The 26,905-nt window shown below is 35.0% G+C and overlaps 1 protein-coding gene across 4 annotated transcripts in view; it reads left to right on the plus strand.

The window, feature by feature from the left end:
* Window positions 1-26,905, plus strand: part of PHF14 (PHD finger protein 14) — a 162,248-nt gene that overhangs the window by 74,738 nt on the left and 60,605 nt on the right. Inside the window, exon 17 of one of the 4 annotated variants that reach the window (XM_036402080.1) lies at window positions 20,677-21,972. The exons of the other annotated variants lie outside the window; for them this stretch is intronic. Coding sequence (XP_036257973.1) covers window positions 20,677-20,689 — 13 coding nt within the window. The 3' untranslated portion in view covers window positions 20,690-21,972. Of the gene's footprint in view, window positions 1-20,676; window positions 21,973-26,905 lie in introns of those variants that run through there. 4 annotated transcript variants of the gene reach the window in all.

The following is a 26,905-nucleotide window of genomic DNA, read 5'->3' on the forward strand; positions in this document are numbered from 1 at the left end:
GATATTGAGTCGCTTTTCTCAGCATTGACCAGAGCTATTCTTCACATTATTAATATGGCATATAATACCATTATATGGTTTTAATTTCATTAATGGCAATAATTTCATTAATAAATCAATGCAGCACAGTTGCATACAATTTTTTGCTAATTTGGGTGTAAATCAAGAATTTTACATATAGTAGTATTCCCTGAGAGGCTGTAGATAATCTACATGTATTTGGGATATTATTGTTGTTTTTAGTTAAAGTATGCTATAGGCTGAGGTATTGCAAAGCTTCTTACTGGAGAACATACTTTTGAACACTTAAAAAAACTAAAAAGAACAATAAAAACCCCATTTAGTCGTAAAGCTTCTTCAGTGTTAGAATATATTTGGTAAACTTTGTTTTTTGGGCAGTGTAAATAACAAGAAAAATCTGGTTTTAATACTGAACTTTATTTTGAAATAGCTGAAATAATTTACATATAATAGCATCTAAATAGATAATTTGAGAAATGTGACATTAATATCAATGTTCTTATAAAATGTCTGGTTTTTGGGAAAAGGAATAGAATTGTAGGGTTTATTTCCTGTACTTCAGCATTTATTTCCTGTACTACAGCATTCCTGTACTTCAGATTTTGATGTCCACTAGATTTGGTCTACTTGTCTTACCATAGTTCCCTGCTAGTGTGGTCATTGAAGTTACAGATGGAATAATCTAGACTAATGTCTATTACTAAAGTAATACTTTTTCTGTACACAAAATTTAGGATTTGGTAAAATAGAGTTACATATTTTTCATTTATTTTTCTGCCTTGTTATTACTTTTGCTCCTTTCTTTTGCATAATTTTTAATTTTATGGGGGTTTTTTCAATTAATTTTCATTTCTTTCATCTGTGTCATATACAAGGTTGGATTCAGATTTTACTTTGCTTTCAATTAGTAAAACTGAATCTCATTTACAACAGCTGAGACTATTACTATTACTTACACTTTGTGTCATTCCTTAACATTCTTGTCTCAATGAAATTAAATTTTTTGCATCTGATTTGCTTCAAGCCATTTAAAATGCCAAAGATAAGATTCTGTATTAAGATAGGAATTCAGTATCACTGAATATTCCAAGTAGTACTTCATTACCTCGTAACAATCTCATTCTTCTTGAGATTTTTTTTCCTAAATATTTACCCTTGAATAGATATTTTTATATCTTGTCATTTGAATAAGTGGTTTTTGAATATTGTCTTGTGGAAATGAGAAACAAGCAGTTTAAGAATTTTGCCATGCTTGCTGTCTTGAGTAAAGTTATAAAGTCACAGATAAATATCTAAGCCTATCACAGATTTCATCTTGAAAAAGGCCTAAAATTCATTTAGTTCTGAGAAGAAAGGATGTGGAAAGGATATGCAAGAAAAAAAAGTAAAGCTTAAGTTTTCTTCAAGAGTATGAAAAAGCTCTTAGCGAAGACTAATATGTTTATCTTTTTCATATCAGTGGTTGTAACAATGCAAAGGTCAAGCGTAAATTAATGTGCAGTGCTTTGATTAAGAAGCTGAGTTCATCCCATTCCCTCCTGCTCCTTTCCTTACCCAATTGTCAGTAAAAGTACATCAGTGTTACTGTACTGCACGTGCACTTTCTGCTGAGGAACAGGAACACTAAATCCCTCTAATTCTGACTTGGACAGATCCCTTGGACATATGATGTGATGTTGTATTAGGGAAATAGTCAGTAAAGTGTGAGCTGACATTGGAATACAGTGTAGTAACTGACTTTTACCATTGCACATAAACAGGGTAATTATTCTAAATCATAGCATCACTTTCAGATGGATAACCACTAAAATCACTGCACTGTGGTTTCCTGAAAATGCCACAATCCTTCAACTGCCAAATTAAGCCCAGGGAGAACAACCATTGGTAGTGCCTGCACAGTTATGTAGAAGGATGAGCCTTGAACCAAATGAAAAGATGTTCTGGAAGAACAGTAACCTTTCCCATGATGTGCACATTTTCCATTACATTTCTGACACAAAATACTGTGAAACGATTTAATGTTGACATTTTGTTTTGCTGACTTTTTCCTTTCTTATTAAAAGAAACAAAAGTTAGGTTAGGAAAGTAGTGGGAGGGTGGCCAAGCATTTTAATTCTAATACAGAAATCTCTGCTTTAAAGTCAAAACCAAAAGCCCTCTAAATATACATTGTTTCTGACATTGGGTTGGACAGATTTTGGGGGGAAAAGAGATACACTTATCTCCAGCATCAATATTGAACACCTTGATCTGTAAGATTAATTTATGTTGCTGCTTTGCAGTAATTACATACCAAGTATGCTAATTCAGTGAAGTATCCTTTCTAATTAACAGTCACAGAAATCTTACACATCAGCTATATAACACAGCACATGCAGTACACTTATTTCCGCTTGTCATTTTTGATGTATATTGCTAGAAGTGATTGTAGAAGGGAGCAAACCATGAGCAGACATGATACAATGAAGGGTCAACACTTGTCACTTGGAAAAGGATAAAATTTTATTGACTGAGGAAACAGAAAGCTGCTCTCCATTCATGCTGTACAGGAGCTTGTCTGCGTCTAAAGTAATACATGTAAGAATACTTGGACAGAAGAATTACTTGTCTAAAGTGTGGTTCATGCATCCTTTGGCAGCTTTCTATTTCATGTTTCAGAGCTGATGAAAAGCCTTGCTTGTTTCTAGCACAGTATACAATTTTATCTTTGAAAAACACAGCTTTTGCTTTTGTTTTCTTAAGGGTGTGTGATGTTTTCTTGGCACCTCATTTATTTTATCCTTCTCCCATCCATTTTCAATGTGTTGGATGATGGTTTTTGTCACTGAAAGTTAATCAGTTTCCATGAGGGGGCATCTGTGTTTATTTTCAGTGACTTTGCAGTCACTGAAAATAAACATAGAATTTTGTATATACAGTTAACTTACTTGAAAGAAAATGTGTATGTTGGAATATATTTGTCACATTATTTAATCAGTGACCAAAAAAGCATGCTGGCTTTGACAAATTCAAAATAGTCTTAACTTCTGGGAAGAGAACCTCAATTCATTGTAATTTAAATATTTGTAACTAAAAGTGAAACACTAGCAACTAGCTCTCTCCTTTTCCTGAAAACGAATGTGTACATCTGGATTTTAAAAATAGGACGTGTCTTGGAAAAACTGCATGGCATCTGGTAGCACTTCAGGACTTTCTAAAAGCTTCAGCATCCTACATATGCTAAACCAGTTTTGAGGAGTTTGTTTTTGTTTTTGAGAGGAAGCTGAAATGGCAGTGATAGCCAAAGGTGAAAATGGTACCAATACTTAAAAGTTGAAGAATCACTCAGTTTTACCATGAGAAGTAAAAGCAAATATAATTCAGTGATATTAGTGGACTGATAGTTAAATAATTAAATTCTAAAAAATTTGTTGTAATAAAGACTAAAATAATTGCAAAAATCCTAATGGCAGTAAGGCTAGACAATAGAATTTGTTGGCATTTATTTGACCATAATATGTAAACAATAATTTCAGAGCTGTTTCGTGCAAAGGACTATTAAAAATGAAATAGATGTTATGAAATTGTTCTGGCAGCCTCTAGCTGTTTGCTAACAATTTAATACAGCAATAAAAGCTAGCAGTAGCAGCACCAAAATTGCATAGCAGAAACTTGATTATAATTTGTTAAGAAAATATTGTATGGATTAAAGTGCTCACTTCAGTGTAAACTGTGGCCAGAGTTTATCCTTGGGTTTAAAAATCTCATAAATTTGAATAGCTTTTTAAAGTGTTCTTGTTAGTAAAAGTCAGAGACAAATTATGCCTTGTGCTGATGTTGCTGCCTAGGGAAATAGAAGAGAGGAGTTAAATCTTTTATTCTATAAGTATGCCTGTATTAAGCCTTCCTGGGACTCAAAATGGAAGTCTCTTTGGACCTTGTGATATGCACTTCTCAGTTAGGCATTCCCATCTCTGTTCAATGTTCCAGGTGAATAAAACATAACAGCTAATGGGTGGGACTCATGCCTGCATTTTTGCATCTAACTGAAAACATGCTCATTAGCACAACCAAGTCTGAGACTTGTCTCAGACTTGACCCAGACTTGTGGTTTATGCTTGGGGAAAGGCAAATTAAAGAAACAAAAAACTTCACCTCTAAACTCTGTCTTTATGAAATTGTGAGGTCCATTCTAATTGTCAATTTGATTCTCATTTCCTTTGTAGGGCTATTTTTGAGGGAACAGAATCTATTTGCATTTCTGAATTGTCTGTCCTTTAACTTGTATAGAAACTCTGACTACATTAGGAGATTTGTGGAAGAATTTTCTGGAAGTGAAATGTGCTTTATAAGTGCTTATTGAACTTGACACTAAGTTGATGGAATAGAATATTCCATCTGCTGGTTTAATTGGCAGGAGTCTGTGGACTCTGTCCATGGAAATTTTTCCTTGAGAACCTCAACTGTTTTTGAGACGTTTAGGATATTTAAAATATATTTCTATAGAATGATTTGTATTTCTTAAAGTATTTTGAGAAAAAGGGGAAAATGTAGAAATGCTGCCCAAGACACAGCTTCTGGGAAACTGAGAAAAGGAAATGAGACAAAAGAAGGGAAGAGAGTAAATGAGTAATGAATGGAGGAGAAATGAGTTTTCAAATTCTGTAAACCTTGAAGTCATGAACAAAGATCTGAAAATGCAAAAAGTTTGCATGAAAGCTAGAAGAGATCCAGTCTAGACCCTGCTGAGGACAGCTTCCTGGCAGTGCATATTCTCTGTTACCATTTCACAATGCAGGAATTGAGAAAAGGAAAAGTTAAGTTACTTGAGAATGGTACAAAATGGGACAAAAAAAGATCAGTCTTGAAAAAGAACAGTTGGTTTTTGTGCATGTTCAGGAAGAATAACAAACAGGATTCAGTCACAGCATAAGAAATAGTGACAAGGATAACCTTATTTATTGAGCTGTTTATTTCAGGATTAAAGACCATTTCCTAATAAATGACAGGAGGAGAAAGGAAATTTTAGATTTTTTTCCCTTGATGAAGCTTGTAACTGCCATAGTGTATGTGAGTTTGTGGAGGGATGTTTAAAAAATCACTTGAGGAAAAAGTACTTAAATGTCCTCTTTTGAAAGAAAATGTAATATCTTTTAAGAAATTAAGGTTGCTTGAGTAAAATCAGTAGTGCTAGATTTAGTAGTTTTATTGAGTGATGAGAACAGTAATATTTATTTGAAGTGTCTCTGCATTTTGGAGAGAATGTGCAACTATGGGTATGTAAAAACTGCAAAAGCAGCAGTTTAATGTCTGAAAATGCAGAGCAGATGAAAAGAGGAAAAATAAAAGTGCTACTTTGTCATAGTAAAAATTGTTTAAATTTACATAAAAACAGCCGGTCTGCTAGTATCTACTGACAGTTCTTTTAATAACACTTGCTGTGAAAAAGAGATAAGAAAACCAATGGGCTTTTAAAACTCTAGTGGTAATCTTAGTTTTTCACATTAAAGAACAATAAGTAAACTGCAGGAACTTCAATTTTCTTTAAATTTGAAAGGTTTTCTAAATAATTTCTGCTGTTATTAAGAACAGAGTCACAGAATACTTGAGATTGAGAAAGACCTCTGGAGCCGGTCTAGTCTGAGCCCCCTAAATCCAAACAAGTCAGATAGCAGGTTACTCAGGGCAGTGTCTGGTTGGGTTTGGAATATCTCCAAGGATGGAGTCTCTGCAACCTCTCTGGACAACTTCTTCTGTTGCTTGTTCCTCCTCAGAGTGAAAAAAAAAAAATTCTTACAAAATTCTTACAAAAAAATTCTTTAACAATCTCCTTTATTTCAGTTTTTTGCCTGTTGCCTCTTGTCCTTTCACTGGGCACCACTAAGAAGTGTGGCTGTCTTTCCTTCCCCCAACAGGTATTTTACACACTGAGAAGATTCTTGCTGAGCCTTCTCTTCTCCAGATGAAATAATTTCCGGCCTTAGCCTATTCTTGTATGGCATTTTCTCTAGGCAGTCATCTTCATAGTCCCTTTGTTGGACTTACTCCAGCAACTCCATTACATTTTTTTGTACTGGGGACCCCAAAATTTGATGCAGTGTTCTTGGTGTGATTCCATCAGTGCTAAGTCAAAAGAAAAAGTACATTTATTGTTCTTAAAAGTAAATGATTTAAAAAAAAATCTATTATATATAACAGGTACAATTTAGTTTGTTATGAAAGAAACATCTTTTTGTAGTCAATATAGCAAGCATTCAGAACACTACTGAAGAACGAGAAAGTAATTTTGCTTATTAAATTCATGTCTTGGAAGATCATGTCATAGCTGTAGTTTGTTGTTGGAGTTTAAAAACTGAATTCATTGAGCAATATTTTTGAGAATTATCAATGCTAATGCTTGCAGTTTTCCACTGGAAGTTGCATCTTAGTGTGAGGTTCCACTATGTAGGTTCAGATAAGACATCCACAGTTCCACTCCCTTCCTCTGCTCTCTTTGAAAAGTCCATTTTTTAAATGCACTTCTAAATCCACTACGTTAGAATATCACCCTAGCAATAGCTTTCAGGGGTCATGTGTCAAATTGCATTAAAAGAGCTGTATCACCTAACCTGGCAGCAGACTGAGACACCTAAAAACTCACAAAACTCAACAGGCTCTTTGCCAATTCTGCCAACCCCAGGAAATCATAAATAATGTCACAGCTAAAACTCCACATTTAGCTAAAAAGGAGGTAGAAGTGCAAGGAGGGAAAATCTAGTTGTGTTGCACTAGAAGGATAAGGTCCCTCATGGGCCATGGAGAACATGAGGGCAGGAGGATTGTCAGCTTTTAAGTTATCCTTTGCATTCCTTGTTGTGGGTTCTGGAGTACCCCACAAAGTAGGGTAGTGGGGTGCAGTTTTTACACACACTAAGAATTAAGATTTCCACTCTCTTAATTCCAAGCAAAACTGGGAATGCAGCAGCTGACTTTCTGTGGAGTAATGGAAGAGTACTACGGCAAGGTTTTTTCTTCTCCTAGTTCCTTGGAGACCTGATCTAAACAGTTTCTGCCATGAATTCCTAAACTACACCAAAACTATTGTGACCTCTTTTTCACACTGTAGGTAGAAGCTTATATCTCTGTATAGGCTTTTTTATGCAGTATATAATAATTATTAGTCAAGCTGTTGTTCTACTTACCATAGAAAACTCAGAAGATTTTAGCTTAAAAGACTTTTATATTGAAAATTTTAAAAGACTTTTATTTTGAAACTTCATGTAATATTATATGTACTTCATTCTATTTAAGTTGAATAAGAACTATTAAGTTCCTATTGTCTCAGTCCCATTATAAAAATACCTTAATATTTCATTCAAATCTAGTTTCACTATTTGACAAGATGCCTCAAAAAAATTGCCATGTTTCCTTCATTTTTGTATTTGAATTTGTATAAATCATGTATATGGGTGGATAATTTTTTTTTTGTTATGAAGATTGATAGAACTCTGAAATTAAGCAGCACAGTATTTTCACTATAGTTTAATCCATATTACAAATTTTTGAAGTACATTTCCTCTGACAGTTACACGTGGAAAAGTTCATGTGAATCTGGTAGGTTTTATAAGTTAAAATTACAAGGTTCAAAACATAACTTTCGTCACCATAAACAAAATCTATGAGTTGAAAATGAGCTTAATACATATGTTTAATGAATAAGTTAAAGAAAAGGAAAAATATTTAATATTGCTGCAGTTGTCTTTTTCAGTAGCTTGAGTGTGAATGTTATTAGAGTCTTATGCGTTATTTTTAATTTTGCTATTTTGTGAGACGTATGCACCATTGTCATTGTTTATACAAATGGCAAAACAGGCAAAAGAATTCCTTCTGTCTTGGCGGCCAGACCTTTGGGAAAAGCAGTGCTTCAGCTTCCCTTGGTCTTTGTATTTGAGACTTTCTGTGTCTTTGTAAACAAGGGGAAAAAAATCTGGAATTAATTAGATAAGTCATTGTTGAATGAGCTAAAAAATGTTTAGGTTTTTTTTCAGGAAGACTTTTTAATGAAAGTTTTGTTCTTCTTTTAGAATGTTAGCTTAAATTCATTTCAAATTCATGCTTTGATTTCTGTTTCTGAATTAGGGAAATCTAACCACTCAATTCCATCAAGAATGATGGATTATGTGTACTCTATACAGTATTCTGTGCAATGACTGTGTTAGGAAATACTGACTCACAGACAGCAAAAGTAGAAATGGGGAAATGATCAAGCAAAATGTCCATGACTGGAACTTAGCAAAGTTCCACTCCCTGGAATTTTTTAACTAGCATTGATATAGATGAAAGTTAGCTACACTGGGCAGTGGTAATAATTCTGGTACCAGACCCTATTTTCAGTTTCTTATTTTAAAACTTGGAAAAAGTTGTAAAATTTAGGTCACTTGGACTAAGAATTCTTCAGGTCTCCTGTGTATCTTTTAGGCTGGATGTTTTCAGGCAAAATTTTTAAGGTGAGATTTGAGTAAATGTCCTGTTTGCCCAGGTGTCCCTCTCCCCATACCTTTAAGAAGAAAAGTGAATTGAAGTCTTTGATCAGTGACTTAAATTTTGGCAAAGACCTCCCTTTTTTCCCAAGGACAGAGGAGAAATTTATTCACGTCAATTGGATGAAATCTGAGAAAAGGGAAGCTTTGAAGGATGTTGTGAGAGAAATAGTTTCCTCATAAATATCAGAGTCATGGTATGGCAGGTTTTAGATCATTTGTCATTGTGCTTAGAGTGTGCTGTGGGCTATTTGAGTGTACTTATCCCTACAGTTGGAGTTGCTACAAGACTTGCAGGGAACAGAAATGTAGATTGAGAAGAAAGGTGTTAAGGACAGTATCAATGACTGGTAATGCTGCACTAGGTGATAAGAGTAAAATGGGGCAGTGAGTGTGGAGAGGTGTGTGACTCCCTTCTTTTGGGTCATCTTCTGTCATTGATAGAGAGATGTGAGCAGAATGTGCAGAACTCAACAATCCACAGCAGTCACTTGTGGTGAGGAGTAGCATTTTGCTAGGCTAAGCTTCAGTATGAATATCTCACCCAGTGCTGATGTGTGATGTATCTTTGCTGGTTGGGCAGTCTTTGGTAAGGTGAAGATATTTCAGCCTCTGCTGCTCCTTGGACCAGGCTCATCCTTATCTAGCTGAATTGCCATCCTCAGATTCTCCACTGTATTCTCACAGGGTTTAATGTTCATGGGGTTTTTTTGTTTTGTTTTTTTTTCCTCGAGTCACTACTCTGTACCATTTTTTAACAACAGGCATGGTGAAGTTTTTTACTCATCTACCAGAGTTTAGCATTTGCACTATACACTTGTTTCCTCAGTAAAGCTAAGCCAAAATCTTGAAGATGTGCTGGATGAAACAGGGCCTTGGGTTACAGACAGACAAACCTAAGAGCTGTGGTTGTCTGGTACAGCCCAATATGGAGATCATGGTGGGACTAGGACTAGAGAAGGACCTGAACATGGATAGTAAATGTTAAAAAATAGAATTTAAATAGTGTGCAGAGGCAGCAAAATCCAGACTATTCAAGCTTCAGGACTCGTGCAAAGTTGCACTGATTAGAGAAAGGCACTGAAACAAGAAAACCACGTGGATCATAGTCAGGGGAGGGAGGAGACTGAAACCGTTTAAAGGACCAGGGAGGGGTAGTTGGGGAGAGGAATCCTATGTGAAAATGAGAAGTTTGCTATGGTCAAGACAAGTCAGTGATGCTGAAATGGGGAGTGGGTGACTGGAAAATGACATCTTAGTAAATTTTCACTACTTCATTGTTATAGGTAGCAGAAGATATTTATTATGATTGCAAAATTATAATCAAAACATTTACAAAAGTAGCAAAGAAGTATTTATTAAAAAAGAAAAAAGTATGAATAGTAAGAATTAATGAAAAAAACAATGCTAGAGCATAATTAGCATTACTTAGGTGGTTACATTTCCAATGTATTTATTTTGTATACTTTAAAACTCTTTATTCTAAATGCAGAAAAATGATGGTATACAACTTAATTAATTAATTGTCTGCAACCCTTCATTAAAAAGGGGTTTTTTTTCTGAAGTTCCATGTTTTGTTAGATATTTTCCTTGATGTTACATGCTGTTGTTCATCTATCTTGACCTATTAATTAAAAAATAAAGTAGCTGAGTAGTTTGGAATATTTTCATTTTTTTTATGTTTTCCTCTGTTTCCAAAAATGAGTAGGAAAGGAGAGATTTCAGAAATTAGTAAATTATAGTCACAGATTCAAGTACTTTGTAGTATTCTGAAATCAAGTTCTTCAGCTTCTTTGTTTCCATCATTTTTATCTTTGTATGCCTGTAATTCAAATGGTTGATATAGTTACATTCTGTGTTATTTTCTTCTAGAGAGGAAAATATAGTGAAAAGGAATATGAGGGAAAAAGGGCATTTCAGAATGCCTATGACCACTAATAAGACAAAATGCTATATCTACTCTGTAGTTCCAAAGTAATGCAGGATGATAAATAATATTCTTTTCTTTCGTATTTTTCTCCCAAATTCGAGTTTTAAAGATAGAAGTTGATATAGATGCATTTTTTGAAATGCATTTTAGCTTCCTTTTAATGCTTTTCAAAGTTGTTTAATTTCTGCCTGGACTAAAGATCTGACATTTTTTAGAGGGAACCAGTGTCACTGATCTGACTAAAAGTGCCCAACAACAGCAGTAACAAAAGTTTAGGGAAATGGTAAAATTAAATATCAAATGGAATAATTTGATTCACCTTATGCCCAGCATGTTACAGGGTGAGACATTCCTTCTTCCTACTGGTTTCATTTGGTTTAGGTTTGTTACGTATAGATTTTACTGCCAAGACATAATATAATAAGAATATGTATATCCAAACAAATTATTATTTTCCTATCTACAAAGGTAGTTTTATCTCTTGATTCAGTTGAAACAAACTTCATGCTTTATCTAGACTAGGTTATTGGTGGATGTGCTGAAAGTAATATTTAAGAATACAGTTGTGTATGTGGCAATGACATTGCAAAAAATCTGCATAATGTTTTACTTGACTTTCATTTTTTGTCACGATGAAATAATTTTCTTAAGGGTCATTTATTGTATTATTTGAGGAAAATTTTAAGTTAGCTTGTTACAAGGGGCATCGTGGTATTTGATTTCACTGAACTTTTTTAGTTCTTTTGAAAGTGATTTCTTTAATACTTAGCACTGAGCTTCACAAACAGAACATCTTGTTGGTACACTGTTCCCAAACTTCTGGCGTGGTGTTAAATGCTATTAATTAATAGATTTTTATAATAATAAAATACAATTTATCTTTGTCGTTTCTTTTAATATGTATGTATTACATCTGAATTTTATTTGCATGCATTCAGCCACGGTATAGACAAAACTGTGTTATAACAAATGTTATTCTAAGTATATTCTTGAAATAGTCCTTTCAAGGAATACTGTACAGTGCTTTTAGTGATCTTTAATCAAGCTTTTAGCTTGATTATGATATAATACAGATGCATCCATTCTTTATACCTATTGGTTAACTTCTGGCTGCTTTTGGAAAAAAACCTGTTACTAAATTTTGCATGCTTAAGGACTAGTGTGAAAGAAAATCATGATTCTTTTTTTTTTGCGTTTCAGAAATAGTGCATTTCCACTTAAGAGACCTGTTATCTTTATAGAAAATTTTAATACTGAAGACTGAAAATTAAATATGAAATTATAATGGAATATATGAAATGTTTGTTTTCTAAGTTAAGCTTTTCTACATCTGTCAATCAACTTGCAAAATTTTATGGCCATTAAAAAAAGGTCCAGTGTTAAGGTGCTTATTTTAAAATACAGGTATTTGTATGAACTTTTCAAGTGAATTCACTAAATTTTCCCTGCTTTTGTTTTCTTACTCTTTATTTTGTTTGTAAACACATATGTGAAATTTTTCCTTAGGCCACTTTATCTGTAAAGGTTTTATTGTGGAGTTGTAAATATAAATGAATAATACTAGTTTTCTGTGGGGTTTTTGGCTTTTTGCTTGGTTGGTTTTTTTGCTTTGTTTTTGTTTTGTTTGAGTTTTTTGGATGGCTATCAAAATGCTTTAGATGTGCTTCCACTTAAAAAGCTTATGTGTATAACCTCTTTTGGCTTTTATTTGGCAAAATGTTTATAGTGTCTAGGTTTCAGTAGAATATGAAATCATCTGTCAGTCTTAAGAAAAGGGCCTTTAATATGACTAGTGCCATTGAATTTTAAGATGGCATCAAGGACACAATATTTTACTATTTGTGCACAACAAGACTGATTATAAATCAGTTTCCAGTGCCTCTTATAGTGCACTATTGTCTTATATAGAGCCAGATACTATCTATAAGAGGGCTGGAAAGGTAATTTCTTATCCCTTATAAATGACAGAAATCCACTACTTACCCATGCACTGGGCATCACAGGATTTTATTCAGCATCGTGGCTTCCCATCCTGACCACAGGAACTGGCAATGCTTTCTAGTACTGGAAATGAAAGCTTTTAGAATATGAAGAACAAATTATCATAGCTTCTTATTTGTTTGTTCCCACAGAGCTGAGACACAAGTACTCTTGAGCTTACTACACAATTCTTTGTACTGAAAAGGCATCTGCTGATGTCCCCTCTAAACTTCCTAAGCTGCAGGTTGTGGCTGTGAGCCCTCGTGGTGAGAGCCCTCCCTCTCTGAACTAATGAGAGTTTGGTAGCACTGTGAGCCACAAAATCAAAGAATCACAAAATAGGCTGAGTTGGAAGGGACTCTTAAGGATCATCAAGTCCAATCCCAGCCCTGCACAGGACCATACCCAAGAATCACACCAGGGGCCTGAGCATATTGTCCACACTTCTTGAATCCTGCCAGGTTTGGTGCTGTGACCACTTCCCTGGGGAGCCTGTTCCTGTGCCCAACCACCCTCTGGGTGAAGAATGTTTTTCTAATATGTAACTTAAACCTCCCCTGACAGAACTCCAGGCCATTCCCTTGGGTTCTTTCACAGGTCACCAGGGGGGAGATCAATACCTGCCCCTCCTCTTCCCCTCACAGGAAGGGGTAACTGCAATGAGGTCTCACCTCAGTCTCTCTTCTCCAGGCTGAACAGACCAAGTGACCTCAGCCCCTCCACATACAGCCTCCCCTGAGGGCTCTTCACCATCTTCATTGACTTCCTTTGGACACTCTCTTATAGCTTAATGTCTTTCTTAGGAATTGTGGCACCCAAAACTGCCCCCAGCACTCAAAGGTGAGTGCAGAGCAGAGCGGGACAATTCCCTCCTTGCCTGGCTGGCAGTGCTGTGCGTGATGCATCAGTTCTCTCCCTCCTGGCTCCCTGGGGTACTTTGTTACTGGAAAGCATCTACAGCTCCAACTATTGCCTTCTGTTGTTTGACTCCAGCTGGCTTTCAGCCTATTCAGCCTGCTTTGTTTTCTGGTACAGGAAAGTGCTGTACCAGGCTGATAGAAAAGCCTTATACTGGACACCTTTTGGTGTGTTGCAACCATTGCTGTTCCCTCTTTCACAGAGCATGTCATTTGTCATTTCAAATATAAGCAACCCCTCTGCCCTTTTTAAATCTTGGCTGAGTGCTCTCAGTTACTTTGATGTATTTGACAATGGATCCCTTGATCTTTCCCAGTATGGGGACAAGGCTGACCAACCCATGATTTCCTAGGTACTGCTTACTATAATTTTTTATTGTGCATATCTCACCTCTTTAACATGGGCTCATCTTAGCGTTTTTCATTTTTCAGAGTCCTGCCTTGGCTGCAGTGGTATTTCTTAGATCTTACACTGGAGTCTGACAGAGATAACAAACATCCATTTCAGAAACATTGAATAATTCCTGTGGACTGGAATATATCCAAATGGACTAGACCCTTACTTGCTGCTTTCCTGCTGCTGGCTATCCTTCTCTGTCCCATGTCACACTGGTAGGCATGGAGGTCTCAGGCCAAATTTTCACTTTGCTTGTTGATGCATTGAGCTCAAAGGCATCACATACATAGCCCCTTTGCTTTATTTCTCTGAGCTCTGAGTAAATTTTCTTTTAAAAGTGCTCCTTTCACTGGGCAGCCTTCCCTTTCATGACAACTTCCTGCAAGATTCAGCCTAGCAGTGCCTTTGACAAGCCAGTACTTCCTCTTCCAAAACCATGATACAGCTTTTTGTGGTCTTCCTTATGGAGAAGTGCTGAATTCTTCTGTAATTTTAACCCATAGCAGTGGTAAGAGATTGTACTTACACCTCATTTCGTTTCTAGACTCAATGTTCTAATAAGCCATAAAGTATCACTAGTGCCATTAATATTTTCAATCTAATTTATAAATAAAACTGGGTTGTAATTGATTTCTTAAGCATAGGAGCAAGTGCATCACAGGTTTTGACCTGGACTGTGATATACAGGAACTTGATGAAGAGGTTCCCTGTGATCCTGTAGAGACTTTTGAATGTCTCACAGTAGAACTGTTACAGTCCTAAGGTTTCTGGGAGTGGGAGTTTTGAGAGGAAAAAACCCTTATAAATATCTTGAAGAATAATTTACTTTGAAAGGAGGAAAAAAAACGCCCATCTCCTGGCTCTGTCTGTGTTTTATATTTGTGCTTGGTAGAGCAGCAGAGCAAGAAACCAGAATTCCCTACCTTGGCTTGTTTTGTAGCATTTCTGATAGTCATGCTTAGATTTTAACATATTGAAGTCACACAGGAGGTTCTGAATGCTTCACAGATATCAATAAACTATCAATAACTGATGGCTAACTTAAAGGCATAGGCCTGTATTTTCACAGAAAACAGTATGAAAACTGTACAGTCCAGCGACTTTGGTGTTGACTGTCCATTGTTGAAATTGAAACAGTGAAGTGAAATTTAGATTTTTCTGACAGAATTCATCCATATCCACTGATAAAGAGGCAGCCCAATAAATTACTTAATCTAATTTTCTGTAAAAATAAACAAAACTATTCTAATTGTATTATATAATTATAACAACTTAAGACTTTCATTGATATACTGAAATGGTAAAAATATCCTTTAAACCAGTTCTTTTATTTTAAAAGACTCTATTCAGGTTTTTTTATTTCAATTTAATATTATAATCTAATTTCTTTTTACAGCTCACTAGTGAAAATGTTTCTCAAAGTATGGTCTATAAATAATAAGCAAGTTCTGCATTTGAAGGAAGTTTAGATTTTTATTTCCAATAAAATATTTGATCTGTAAGATTAATGGTATGCTAGTATATTTATGCAGTACTTAAGAAGGAGTATACGGTCCTCACATTAACAGAAACAGTGACAGTGAGTGACAATACTCATAATACAAAACTGTGTAATATATAAAATGTACATATTTTTACTGAGCTTATGCTTTTGAGTTTACTGATAGATGAAGTCATAATTACTTACTGTTTTTGGAACATGTAATTTTACAGAGAAGTTACTCTATCAATTGTTGTCAACAGAACTGAAAGTGACTGGTACTGAGGGTCATTTGTGTTTTCTCTGAAAGTGTTTCTGAAGGCATGTCTGGTGTGCATTCAGAATGGCCTGAATGTTGCTGCTGCTATAGACACCGAAAGCACTTAAACTCTGGAATTATATAAACTAGACATAAAAAGTGAAACTGAGCAGAACTATCATCTCCTGTGATACAAGAAGTTGGGAAGGCAGTGAAGGACTGACAGCTGATCTTTAACTCCATTTCCGTTGCTCTTTAAATTATCAGAGGAAAGCTCACATTTATGTCTAATCCAGCAAATCACGTTTTGTTAGCCAAGCATGGTTTGTGTGCACAGACAGCATAAGACTAAAGCTGGGTGAATAAAGGGCAACTTAGCTGACCTGTCAGCTACATATTGCTGGCAACATCTAGTGCCACGTCCCGATTCAGTTTCATTAGCATATAATGATGATTACATTATTTATCAATACTCCTCTCAAAGCTTTGTAACTCCCTATATATGGCTTTTCCCTCCCCTAGGTTTTATGCAGTTTAAAATTAACTTAAATTGTGAGGTTCGTAATGGTACACTTATTTTCTGTTAAAACTGTGGAAAACTGTACTTGATTTCATATATAATGTAACTCATTATTAATTATTATGCTTATTGCATACCAAGCATGTTTTTTTTCTTTAGCATGTAAGTACTTGACTAAAAATAAGTACAGTCTAATACAGTGTAGATTACACGATATTGTGCAGTTGGGATTGTGTTATACAAACCCCAACTCCATATTTTCAGTTCATAATAATAATGATGATAAACATAATGCTCTGTGATTTGTTTTTCTACTTACATAATACATATGCTGGCAGTCACAAGACTCAGTTGAATTTATGGGTTGCCATTCAGTTGAATGTAATTTTTTTTTGCAGTGAGTACAGAGATTAAACTCGAAAATGGGCTCCTCATGCTCATTCAAAATAATAGCAGGAGGAAGGAAGGGTTTTGCTTTAAGTGGAAAGGGATAGTCACTCCTTGCAGTTTAAGCACTGAATCAGATAGAGACAGCTGCAGAGGCAAGATATGCATTGCAAAAACAGATCAATTGGAATCAGTCCCATCCAAACGAAATTACATCACTCAATAACCTTCCTTTCAAGCCATTGAAGTCTTCTGGCCCAAATTTCTCTTGTCAAGTCACTGAGTTTTGCCAATGATTAAAGTATCTTGAAATTGCTTCGATAACATCAGGGACCTTGTTGTGACAAGGTCTGTAAATGCAGTCATTTAAAAGAGAAAGCTGGGTTTCATGTAGGGTATTGAGCGTATTGACTGTGTATTTTTCATGGGTTCTCAGAAGCTTGTATTCACAAAGACAGTACAGAGTGAAGGAAAATGACATATCCTATACAAAAGATTAAATAAAATATTGGTATCATATATGTGAAATGGTTTCAGTTTTCCTCTGAAGTAGTTTGAAAATGTGTTCTTGTTTTGAAGTGGGCATAGAAGTACTCAGAGAACAGAATTCTGTCAATCAAGACAGTCAACATGTATATACAGTGACCAGCACTAAATGTTGTTATTTATGTTACCATAAATACTAAGACAAAGCAGGGCTCTTCTGTTCCATTGGTACCTCAGATGCTGTGGTCTTTTGTCCTGCAGATTACTTTTTTACGGGCTAATCAGTGTGTATATTAACAGATAGAAATCTGTAACTGTTCAGGAAGCATTTATTAATATTTATAACTTGAGCAATACTGTGAAATTAAAGTAATTAGCAATGTCTAGAATTATTGCTCTTCATTGTTTATGGGGTCTGATTTGGGGTTTTTTCCCCCTCTAAAGAGCTCAGTCATTCGCTTAATAGAGTTGCTGGCTACAGATTAATTTCTGAGATGAGATATGTATTTTTAAAATTCAGGCTATTACTTAGCATCTTTACCTCGTGAAAGTTATTTGCAAATACCCCAAATTCCTCTTTAGTCTTAGCAGACTTAACCTGGTGGGAGAGTCCTAATTTTTCAGAGTTGCTAAGGTACACTGAGGCAGCTTCTTGCCTTCAGACCCTTGAAGATAAACTGATTTTAGATTGTAGTTGAAAATGTATTTTTACTTATGCCCAGTTAGCCAGAAACATTGCCCTTACCATAGCCATTTAACCTGATGAAGGCAAGTATTAAAATGGCTAAAAAAGAACCAGGATCAAAACTGCTGACATAAGCATTACTTTTGTCTGTGATTTGCCATTTTCTGAGTCTGTTACATAAATGAAGAGTAAAAAGTATTGAAATAACTTGTGGGGTTTCTTGTCCCTATAGTCTTTTGAAAAGGAAATCTGCACATAGATCTTAGACACCTTCCCTTTACATAATATTTACTTAAATGAGGAAACAGATGGACAACCATGTGTGGTAAGGGAGGAGGGAGGTTGGTGTGTTTCTTCCTCTTTGTACCAAAATTTGAAGGAAAGTGCTTTTTGTCCTGGATTGAAGGAGAGCTGGGAGAGAACAACTCTTCTAAAGGACCAAATATGCAATTGAGAACCTTCCTGTTTAAAGCATCTATTATGGCATTATCTGTGATGCTTTTTTCTTTCTTAATATTTGTTGCATCTACTGTAAGAGAGGAAGGCTTTTCAGTTTTGCTCACCATCCTTATTTCAGATTTTTGCTCACCATCCTTATTTCAGATTTTTGTGCTCACTAAATCCTTTTCCTAAGTTAGGCTATAAATATAAGTTCAGCTATTGCAGACAACTCTGAGTACTTCAGTCAGTAGAAATTTGAATGAATGTACAGGAATGGGAGCAGTTCTTTGTTGAGGAAGGGCTGGCAGATGGTGTGTAGGCACAGAAGAAGAGCAGAAGGAGAGACTAGAACAGGAGAAATGTCATTGATGTGAGTGGTCTCAGGGCATTAGTCAGTTATCAGATGAGTTTGCTTTTGTATTACAGTAATGCAATTAACTACAACAATTACAAGCTATTGTATTTATATATTCATATTCCTTTGTCTTTTAACAATATTTCACTTGCTAGAACAAAAAAAAATTCAATTGTTTAAATAAAGCCAGTAGGGATTCCTTAATTAATAATACTTCAAACATGAGAGGGGTGAAGATAACCCTAGAATGTGTAAAATAAATTATGTCAAGTTAAATTTTTAATAGAGTAGAAATGGAAAAATTGCCCAACTATTTAAAAAATCATTTCCCTTTAAATATATGAGTAAATATTCTAATATCCTTTAAATTTCTTGATATGTTGTTACCAATAAAAATTTAATACAAACAAATATTATAGGAATAACTAGTGCAGGTTACTAGCACTAGGTTACTTACACTTCCTACTTGATGTCTCTGTTCTTACAGCCTAACCTGAAGTGCTACAAAATATTAGGATCTTTTCTCAGTAGTTACAGGTTTCCTCTGAGATCCTTGTTTGTACTTGATTACTTTTATTTGTGAGCTTATTAAAATGTAACTGATTATTTTATTGGTTCAGCTGTGAAGCTGGTTTTTTATAAAAGAAACATGTTTACATGGATAATAATTTTATATAGAAATAATTTATAAATATAAATTTTAATGTAAGTACAGTTATATGTAGTCATACATACATATATATGTGTGTGTATACAGATATTCACATACTCACTTACTCATTTTGAGGAACCAAAATAAAACCCCTAGTATTTGAAGTATGGATTGCTGTATTCCTTCCCAAACCTTACTAGCCCAGATGGGGCAGCCTGTCATGTTCTGATGGCCTGACTGAAATGGTGCAGTTGCAATACTGACATTGCTGTGAGAGGGTAGAGGTGGCACAGAGACCTGCAGTTTATCTTGATTTTTTCTGATGCTACCCTTTAAGCTTCTGCATTTCAGTGTGCACCCATGTCAGCCTCACCCACTGAGGCTGCCAGAACCAAACTAGTTGCACTCAGTAAGGGAAGGAGATTGTAATGAGATGAGTATGAAGAGCATTTTGTCTTGCAGCTAAGCTTTTCTTCGGTTTTCTTAAAAAGTTCAAAATTGCACTGTAGATTGCAGTTCAAGACACCCAATTTAAAATTTCAGTCATGTCTCAAATAAGAGATGAAGTGAGAATTGGGAGTGGATTTTCATATGGTACTTCTTAGAAGAAGTACTCTCTAATTCTTAGACTCAAAATCCTTATACTCAAAACTAAAATTCAGTTGCAAAGGATTTTTAGTTTGAACATGTGGCAACAAGATGGCTCCTGTTCATCAGACTGTTATATTTTATCAAAGTGTGACAGCAGTTTCTTTTTATTTACAATTATATTTAAATACATTTCAAATTAAAAAAAAACCCAAAAAACAAACAACAAACCACCAAATGTAGTGATGGAGACTTATTATCAGTCTTTCGTTCAAAATGTATCTGCTCAGCTTAAAGACAACATAAATGTTTTCCTAATTAAAATCTCATAATGCTCTAAGATACATTAATTTGCTGTATGGCAAGTACTTTAAAGAGTTTAAATTTACAGAATCAGGACTTTAAAATTGTATTGAATTTTTTAAAAAGTGATCTTGAAAAGTATGTATGTCATGAGTGTCAAAAGACAGGAAGTACGAGTAGGAAAAGAAAAAGTTGTGAAGGCTTTCGAATTATTGGCTCAAAGACATTTTTTCAGAAGTGACTAAAGCCTTTATGTGCTGAATTATTACAATGCATTTTGAAAGAAACTGTCCCTTACTTAGTCCATCCTAAATCCTAAGACTTGTTTCCTTTCAAATGCTAATCTATAAAACAAGCATTTTTTAACATTATAACATAGTACCCATGTTTGTACTTGTAGTCAGTCTCATAGCTGCATTTCTATGGGTTGCAAATCTGAGTAAAATGCTAGCTTTACAATGAAGTCTACTTGTATAAAATTGTTGCTTTCATGATTAAAAAAAAAGGAAAATTATCTTCTCTGTCTTGTGGTGGACTGCCTTTGTTCTTTGAGCTGTATTGAAAAAAAGTTATAAGTTATAAGGATGCTATACTTTACTCAGTTTAATGTTTTGACATTTAGAGACTCTTGAAAATTTGGTGTGGGTGTCTAAGTATTTGGATCTGAGCATACACATTGCTTAAATTTAGTGTGATATTAAAATGTTTCATAAGACAGAGGAGAGCTGCTATGATCTTTCAATGTTAATATTTTTTTCTTATCACTTTACTGTGTAGATACCCTTCATGAGACACAACTCTGCCACAACTCATCCTCGGAGGCAATCGTGGAAACCTTTTATAATAGGATTTTTAAATGTGGATAAAGCTCTCAATAGAATACCTAAAGTAAAGGAGAACAGCTACCTTGTCTCAACTATAAGCTTATTATGACAAAACATTGAGTTTGCTTGTCAGGCTTGGATAGAATGTAATTGATTGGTTTGTTATTTGGACTGACAAGGTAGTTAATTTGCCTGCATTTTTTTGCACTATTCAGGAACATTTTGTATGTGCATCGTTGAAAAATCCCGGATAAATGTCTTGTCAGGATTGTCCTATTAAGTAATGTCTCTTTCCCCTGTGCTTCGTTGGCAAATGATGTTATACAATGCTTGGATTCATTGAAGAGTGACAGAAGCCTGTGGGACTTAAATATTGTGTGTTCCTCTACGGTGATACTGAAAGAAATAAGCAATGGTTTGCCATCTGCCTGCCACTCTACTTATTTACAGTTTAATAAGAACATTTCTATATAGAACACTGTGTTGTACATAGACCTTACTGTAAAAAGGATTGTTTCCTTAAAAAAAATAAATGTTCAGTGATAATGAGACCTGTAAAACACTTGAGACTTACTATTCTGAAGGAATAGATTTGCCATGGAAAAATTGATTTTATGCTTATTAGTATGAACTAATTGTTTCTGATTCTAGACTCTTGAGTGAACAGAACTATACCTATACTTCTTTCTGAAAAATTTTTTAAAAATAAGAAAAAATGGAGTATGTGCAGGCATTTGTTTCATTTGGCTTACTTCTCTGGCAGTGTTCAGTACAAACTTATCTCCTCCCAATACAAACATGAAAGTGCTTTGTAAGTTGGGGAAGGAATGAAGAATTGATCACACAGCGTGACAGCTGAGATCTTCGTCTCCGTCCGTATATATCCTGGTAGATGCACACATAGTATTTTGATCTTCAAATGGTACAGATCCAGTTCTTAAATCTACAGTATCAGAGTGTTGACATCTTCATCGTTTTCATCTTGAACTTGCTCGGAAAAACTCTGCTCAAATGCAATCACACTTGTAACTTTATGACCTATAATCTTTGAATTTCTTGAGATATGGTGGGATTTGTCATCTATTGAGGCACGTTTCCATTTGAAAGTATTTTTTAAAATTTAAAAATTAAATGCTGTAATAAGTAATAGGAGAATATCCAAATTTATGTGTACTTCTCTACGAGTCTTATCTTACCAGGGCATTTCATGTTTGAATATTATATTAAATAAAAGTACCCTGATGTCTAACACGTCGTTTCATTTTAAAAAGGGGGGGAGAATCTCAGAGTTAAGATTTTTGTTGGAACTATCAGAAATGCTTATCATTCTGTTTTGGCAAATACATACAAAGACACCTTAAAAATAAAAGAGATTTGCACTAGGCATAAAAATTAAGAGATTTGCACTAGGAAGTAGATGCGAATGCAGGAATTTGATCTTTGAGGATTCGTGAATCCTTTCTAGGAAGAAAAGACCCAGATTTATTGACCATTTGTGCAGTATTCTGAAAGTAAAAGGTTGTGTCCAAATGCTGTGTAAGCAAAGGGGGAAAAAATGTTTGCCCATACATCATGCTGAGTTTATGGAAAAAAAAAAGAAAAAGTAATGTTTAATGGGATTTATGATCATTTATTAAACAAAAACAGTCTAGGTATTGTGGATAGGAGAGAATGATAAATGTGGTTTATCTTGGCTTTAGTAGGACTTTCAAAATAATTCTGTGTGCGGTAGTCCTTTAAATAAGTTAGAGATTCTGTTAATTAAGCTGCAGTAAAATATGTAGCTGATTAGGAAAGTAAACCAGCTACCATGGACTCACTGTCAGATGATACTCAGCACTCTGGGTTCCAGTGAAGCTGTCCTGGATTCACTATTACAATATTTTTGTTAATTTTTGCTTTAGCATATTAGGTATGAAATAAAGTGTTTGGTTACGTTTGCAGGTGATGACAGTAAGATGTGAGGAAGTACAGTGTTAGAATTTAAAAGAAAATTTTAAGAAAGTATTCAGAAAAGCATGCAGTGCAGAAAGGAAAAGGCAGATCACTGTGATTATGGTATCAGGAGTAACTTCAGAAAAAAAAATCATGGGGGATTCTGGATCACAGATCACAGAACATTGATCAAACTGATCAAACCTGATACATACAGAGAGGGGTGTTGCATTTAACACATTGAGGTACTCCTGAATATTCAGAAGACCAGTATCTCAACCTTTGAAAAGTCTCAGCTAGTATCCTTTCCACTTTGGTAAAAAACAGGGAAAGTCCAAAGCATACTGAACTGGATGATAAGAAGACCACAGGAGACATGAACAAAAGAGCTTAAAATAGTAATATTTCTTTAATTTAGTGAAGGTAGGAAATCTGTTAAAAAAGCCTAAATTAATATAAAAATTTAAAAAAAGGAAGTTGCTACAAAGAAGGAAAAAAAATGTTCTTCAGAGTTGATCAGACCAAAAATAAGCTAAATGGTATCAAGATGATTTAACCAATAGAAAGTTTTTTTCTAATAATAATACTTGTACTAGAGATTCTTGTTAGGGAACTTCTGTACTTTCTGCTATTGGAGGATTTTAAGGACAGATTAATGCATGTTAAATACTATTTCAAGTATCGTTGATATTTTCTTGGGCATGCTTGAAAACCTTAGTTGAATTCCTGCTGTATTTTTTATGGTTTTCCCCAGTACAGATACCTTGTAGAATTTTGTTCCGTCTCTTTCTCTCCCTTTTTTCTCTCTCTCTCTCCCTCTCTCTCTCCCCTCCATATCATTAGGTTGAAAGCCAGATGCTAACACTTGATGTTTCACCTTTTGAAAGATGTTTGATGGCAATATTCAAAACTATAATGGACTTTTCTAGTAGTTCATAAACAGTACACATTCAGTAGAGTAAAGAGTCTGAACACCTGAGAGTGGCACTATAGATGCAATCACGTACTAGTAGAATATAACAAATGCAGCATAATAGCTTCTTAAATTTTACACTTTTCAGTTTGTCAAAGGACTGTTTCAGGTCTGTAACCGGTATAGCATTCCTTTAATGCATTGTCTATTTGTTATCTTTGAGTCATTGTCTTCACAGAAATTCTTAGTTTAAACATTAAAATTCTGTAAATAGAAGTTCTGTACTGTAGCTGTATATTAACAAAAGCAAATGCATCTGAAGGAGTGTTCATAACATTCTATTCCACTTGTATATTTGGGCAATTAATGAATTTTGCAAACTAATTTCACAAAGCCATGTGTTGTGTGGTTTTGCAGTTCTGAGAGAGAGAGAAATTAATCTCTTGCTGAAAGAAAGCTGTTCTCATACAGGTATAGTAAGTAAAGTTTCTTTCCAACAGTCTTAGAATTCATTTTGTTAATGGAAACTTAAGTTTCATAAACCAAATTATTTGTAGACCATTCAGAAAAAATCTTGGCTACATAAGAATGACATACAATGATAGCCCTTTCAGATTCTTCCTTACCCATGAATAATCAGTGTTAGGTTTTTGGATATAAGGGGGGGGGTTTGATTTAATATTAAAATAATAATTTTAATCAGTTAAATTAGTTAGGTGGCAATTTTGGGTTTAGCATAATGAATTAAGCTACACAGATGTCTGCCCAGATTAATGCTTGCTTTCTTTTGCTGTTTTGTGGTATAATTGATTTTTATTTTTTATTTTATTATTTGTTTTTATTAATGCCCTTGAGATTGGACAGAAATTTAGGTAAACAGGAGATCAGACAATTTCCTATCTCCAAAAGCACTTAGATACCTTATGATGAAACTACTAGCTGAAGATCAGTAAGCTCATCATGCTTTGTCAGGCTGTGTGTCCATCTTGCCATACATGGCCTTTATCAGCAGTAGGTAGATATAAAAAACAAAATGCAATAGTCACCCCTCATCTGGTATAATCTTTCACCTGTCAGCAATAGCCATGGCCTCTCTCTTCCAGGCATAACAGAAGAGAGTGATAGTCTACTCTGTCATCTCCCATTATAAACTATGTAAATAAGAGATCTCCTTTTGTGTACTTGCATTGTACCTGGCATAATAAAAATTAGAAAGTGACTTTATTACTTGGTGTAGCACCATAGCATTATCCTTCCCAGAAAAGAGTATTTCATTTACCTAAATCAAAATTATGAAAATTGTGAAAATACTAGAATCCAGAAGTCTCTGAAGGACATCTGTTACAGCCACCCACTCAATGCATGCCTGACTGCAAAGTTAGATCTAACTTTGAAATTGGGTGAAGTTCCTTACAGTTTAATGTGGGTGAACTTTTAGCATCTGTGAAGATAGAGAGCCTTTCAGGATAACAAGTACCTGTGTACCTGGATGAAGTGACATACTTGGGCTATATCCTGGTCTGCTAATCAACCATTTATGCATATACAGTCACATAAGAATTTTAGTGCAGAAATGTGTCACACTCCTGGTGGTAAAGTCACCTAAAGCTTGACTGGCCTATGTGAGAAGACTTCTTAAAACTGTTCTGTAGAACAGAAACTGTAAGATGACCACTGGTTTTTATTTGTTAGGCCATTTATAGGCAAAGGAAAAAGTGTAGCAATCAGGAAAAGGAGAACCAACTTTTTCTGTTTTATACCTAATAGAGTATTATTATTTTTTCAATTTTTTGTCCAAGAATAAAGGAATAGATAAGAATTTAGGTCTTATATTTCAGAGTCTAAATATAGAACTGTATCACTTTTGGTTTCTGCTTGACTGTGACGTATCACAGCAAAATGAAAGTAATTTGTTTTGGAATTAATTGGGCAGAATTGAAGAGTTTTGGTGTAGAATTGTGGAGTAAGATACAATATCATACCTTTGCTTATTTTCATTTTGTTTCAAGAAATGTCAAGCAAAAGATGAGTGTTATCCTTATATTCTATAATGAAAACATGCTACAGCTTTGGGCTCCTCCCTCAGTAGCTAGAATTAATGTACTTTTTGGACAGCATTAATAACAGTGCACTAAATAGAGGACTATACATTTATTTCACTATTAGCTCTTGAATTTTACTGTTTAAATAAGGGCACAAGAAAGTGACTTCGTTGATGTGACATGTAAGAGTTGCTGCTGCAACCCACTACACAGTGTTCATTCCTGCCATGCAGAATTTATCACTCCTGTGGTCTGGTTGCATTAAGGTGTCACAGGAGCACTCCTCAGCTGCTCCAGGCTGAAGTAATTAATTTTGTTTCTAGAGTTTGAATTCACTTGAGCTACATTGATTTACTCTGGGTTTTTGGGAATGCTTGTGTGCTCCTTTCTATTGTATATCGTACAGCTGCTAATACGAAACCAGGTGTTGACAGTGACTTACACTGTCATGGCTGGTTTTAAGTTACTCATCTGAAATCAAGAATGTGCTGCAATTTAAAATGAACCCCAAATCATGTCTACATCTGTTTGCAGTTCCAGAGGGACTCAGCACTTGGACACTGAGGGATTAAAAGGGAGAGAGATCAGTGTCTGAGAAGAAACCTCTGTTCTTCAGATGTCTCTTCCTAAGGTGCTAAGAGCCTTTAGTCAGAAATGGGGTCCAAAACAAGCCAGCAAAGGATGATGCTTATCAGTAGTTAAATCTATGTAGGTGCTGGAGTAGCCATTAAGTGATATGCCTTCAGCAAGTGGGTGTATGTACATGCATCCCACTGCAGTTCCTTTGGAGTTTAAAATTCTGGATTAGCTTCCTTCTAATTTTTTTCTGGCTAATTCTGAGTTTGTCAGAGTAAGGCTTATATGACAAATTCTCTACTTTTAATGGTGAGATATGTATCAATGTTTTATATCTTTTTTTTCCATTAAAGTAAATCTTTCCAAGCTGTTGTGACAAATGGGGAGCAGTATATATATCTTGCAATTTTGTATTTTGTTCACCACGGTACCTCTTGGCACGACACTGCAGGCGGTGTGCAATGATGCGTACATAAGTGAGATTTTTCTGTAGTCTCTGAAGCATATTTGGAAAGTTGTATTTAAAGATTAGCTTATTAATGTTGTGTTTCAGGGACATGTAGGTAATTACTTTTACAGCTATAGATGGGTGATGCTGTCTCGTGAATGCAAAATAGGTTTCCTCGCTCTGGCTGAATCAGCTCTTTGTGGTTTTGGATGCTATTAACCAGTGACTTACAAATGTGCCAGTGGCGGGCGGGTTTTGCATTCACTGC

The sequence above is a fragment of the Molothrus ater genome, chromosome 1 (genome assembly GCF_012460135.2).
Source record: "Molothrus ater isolate BHLD 08-10-18 breed brown headed cowbird chromosome 1, BPBGC_Mater_1.1, whole genome shotgun sequence".
NCBI classification, from domain to species: Eukaryota; Metazoa; Chordata; class Aves; order Passeriformes; family Icteridae; genus Molothrus; species Molothrus ater.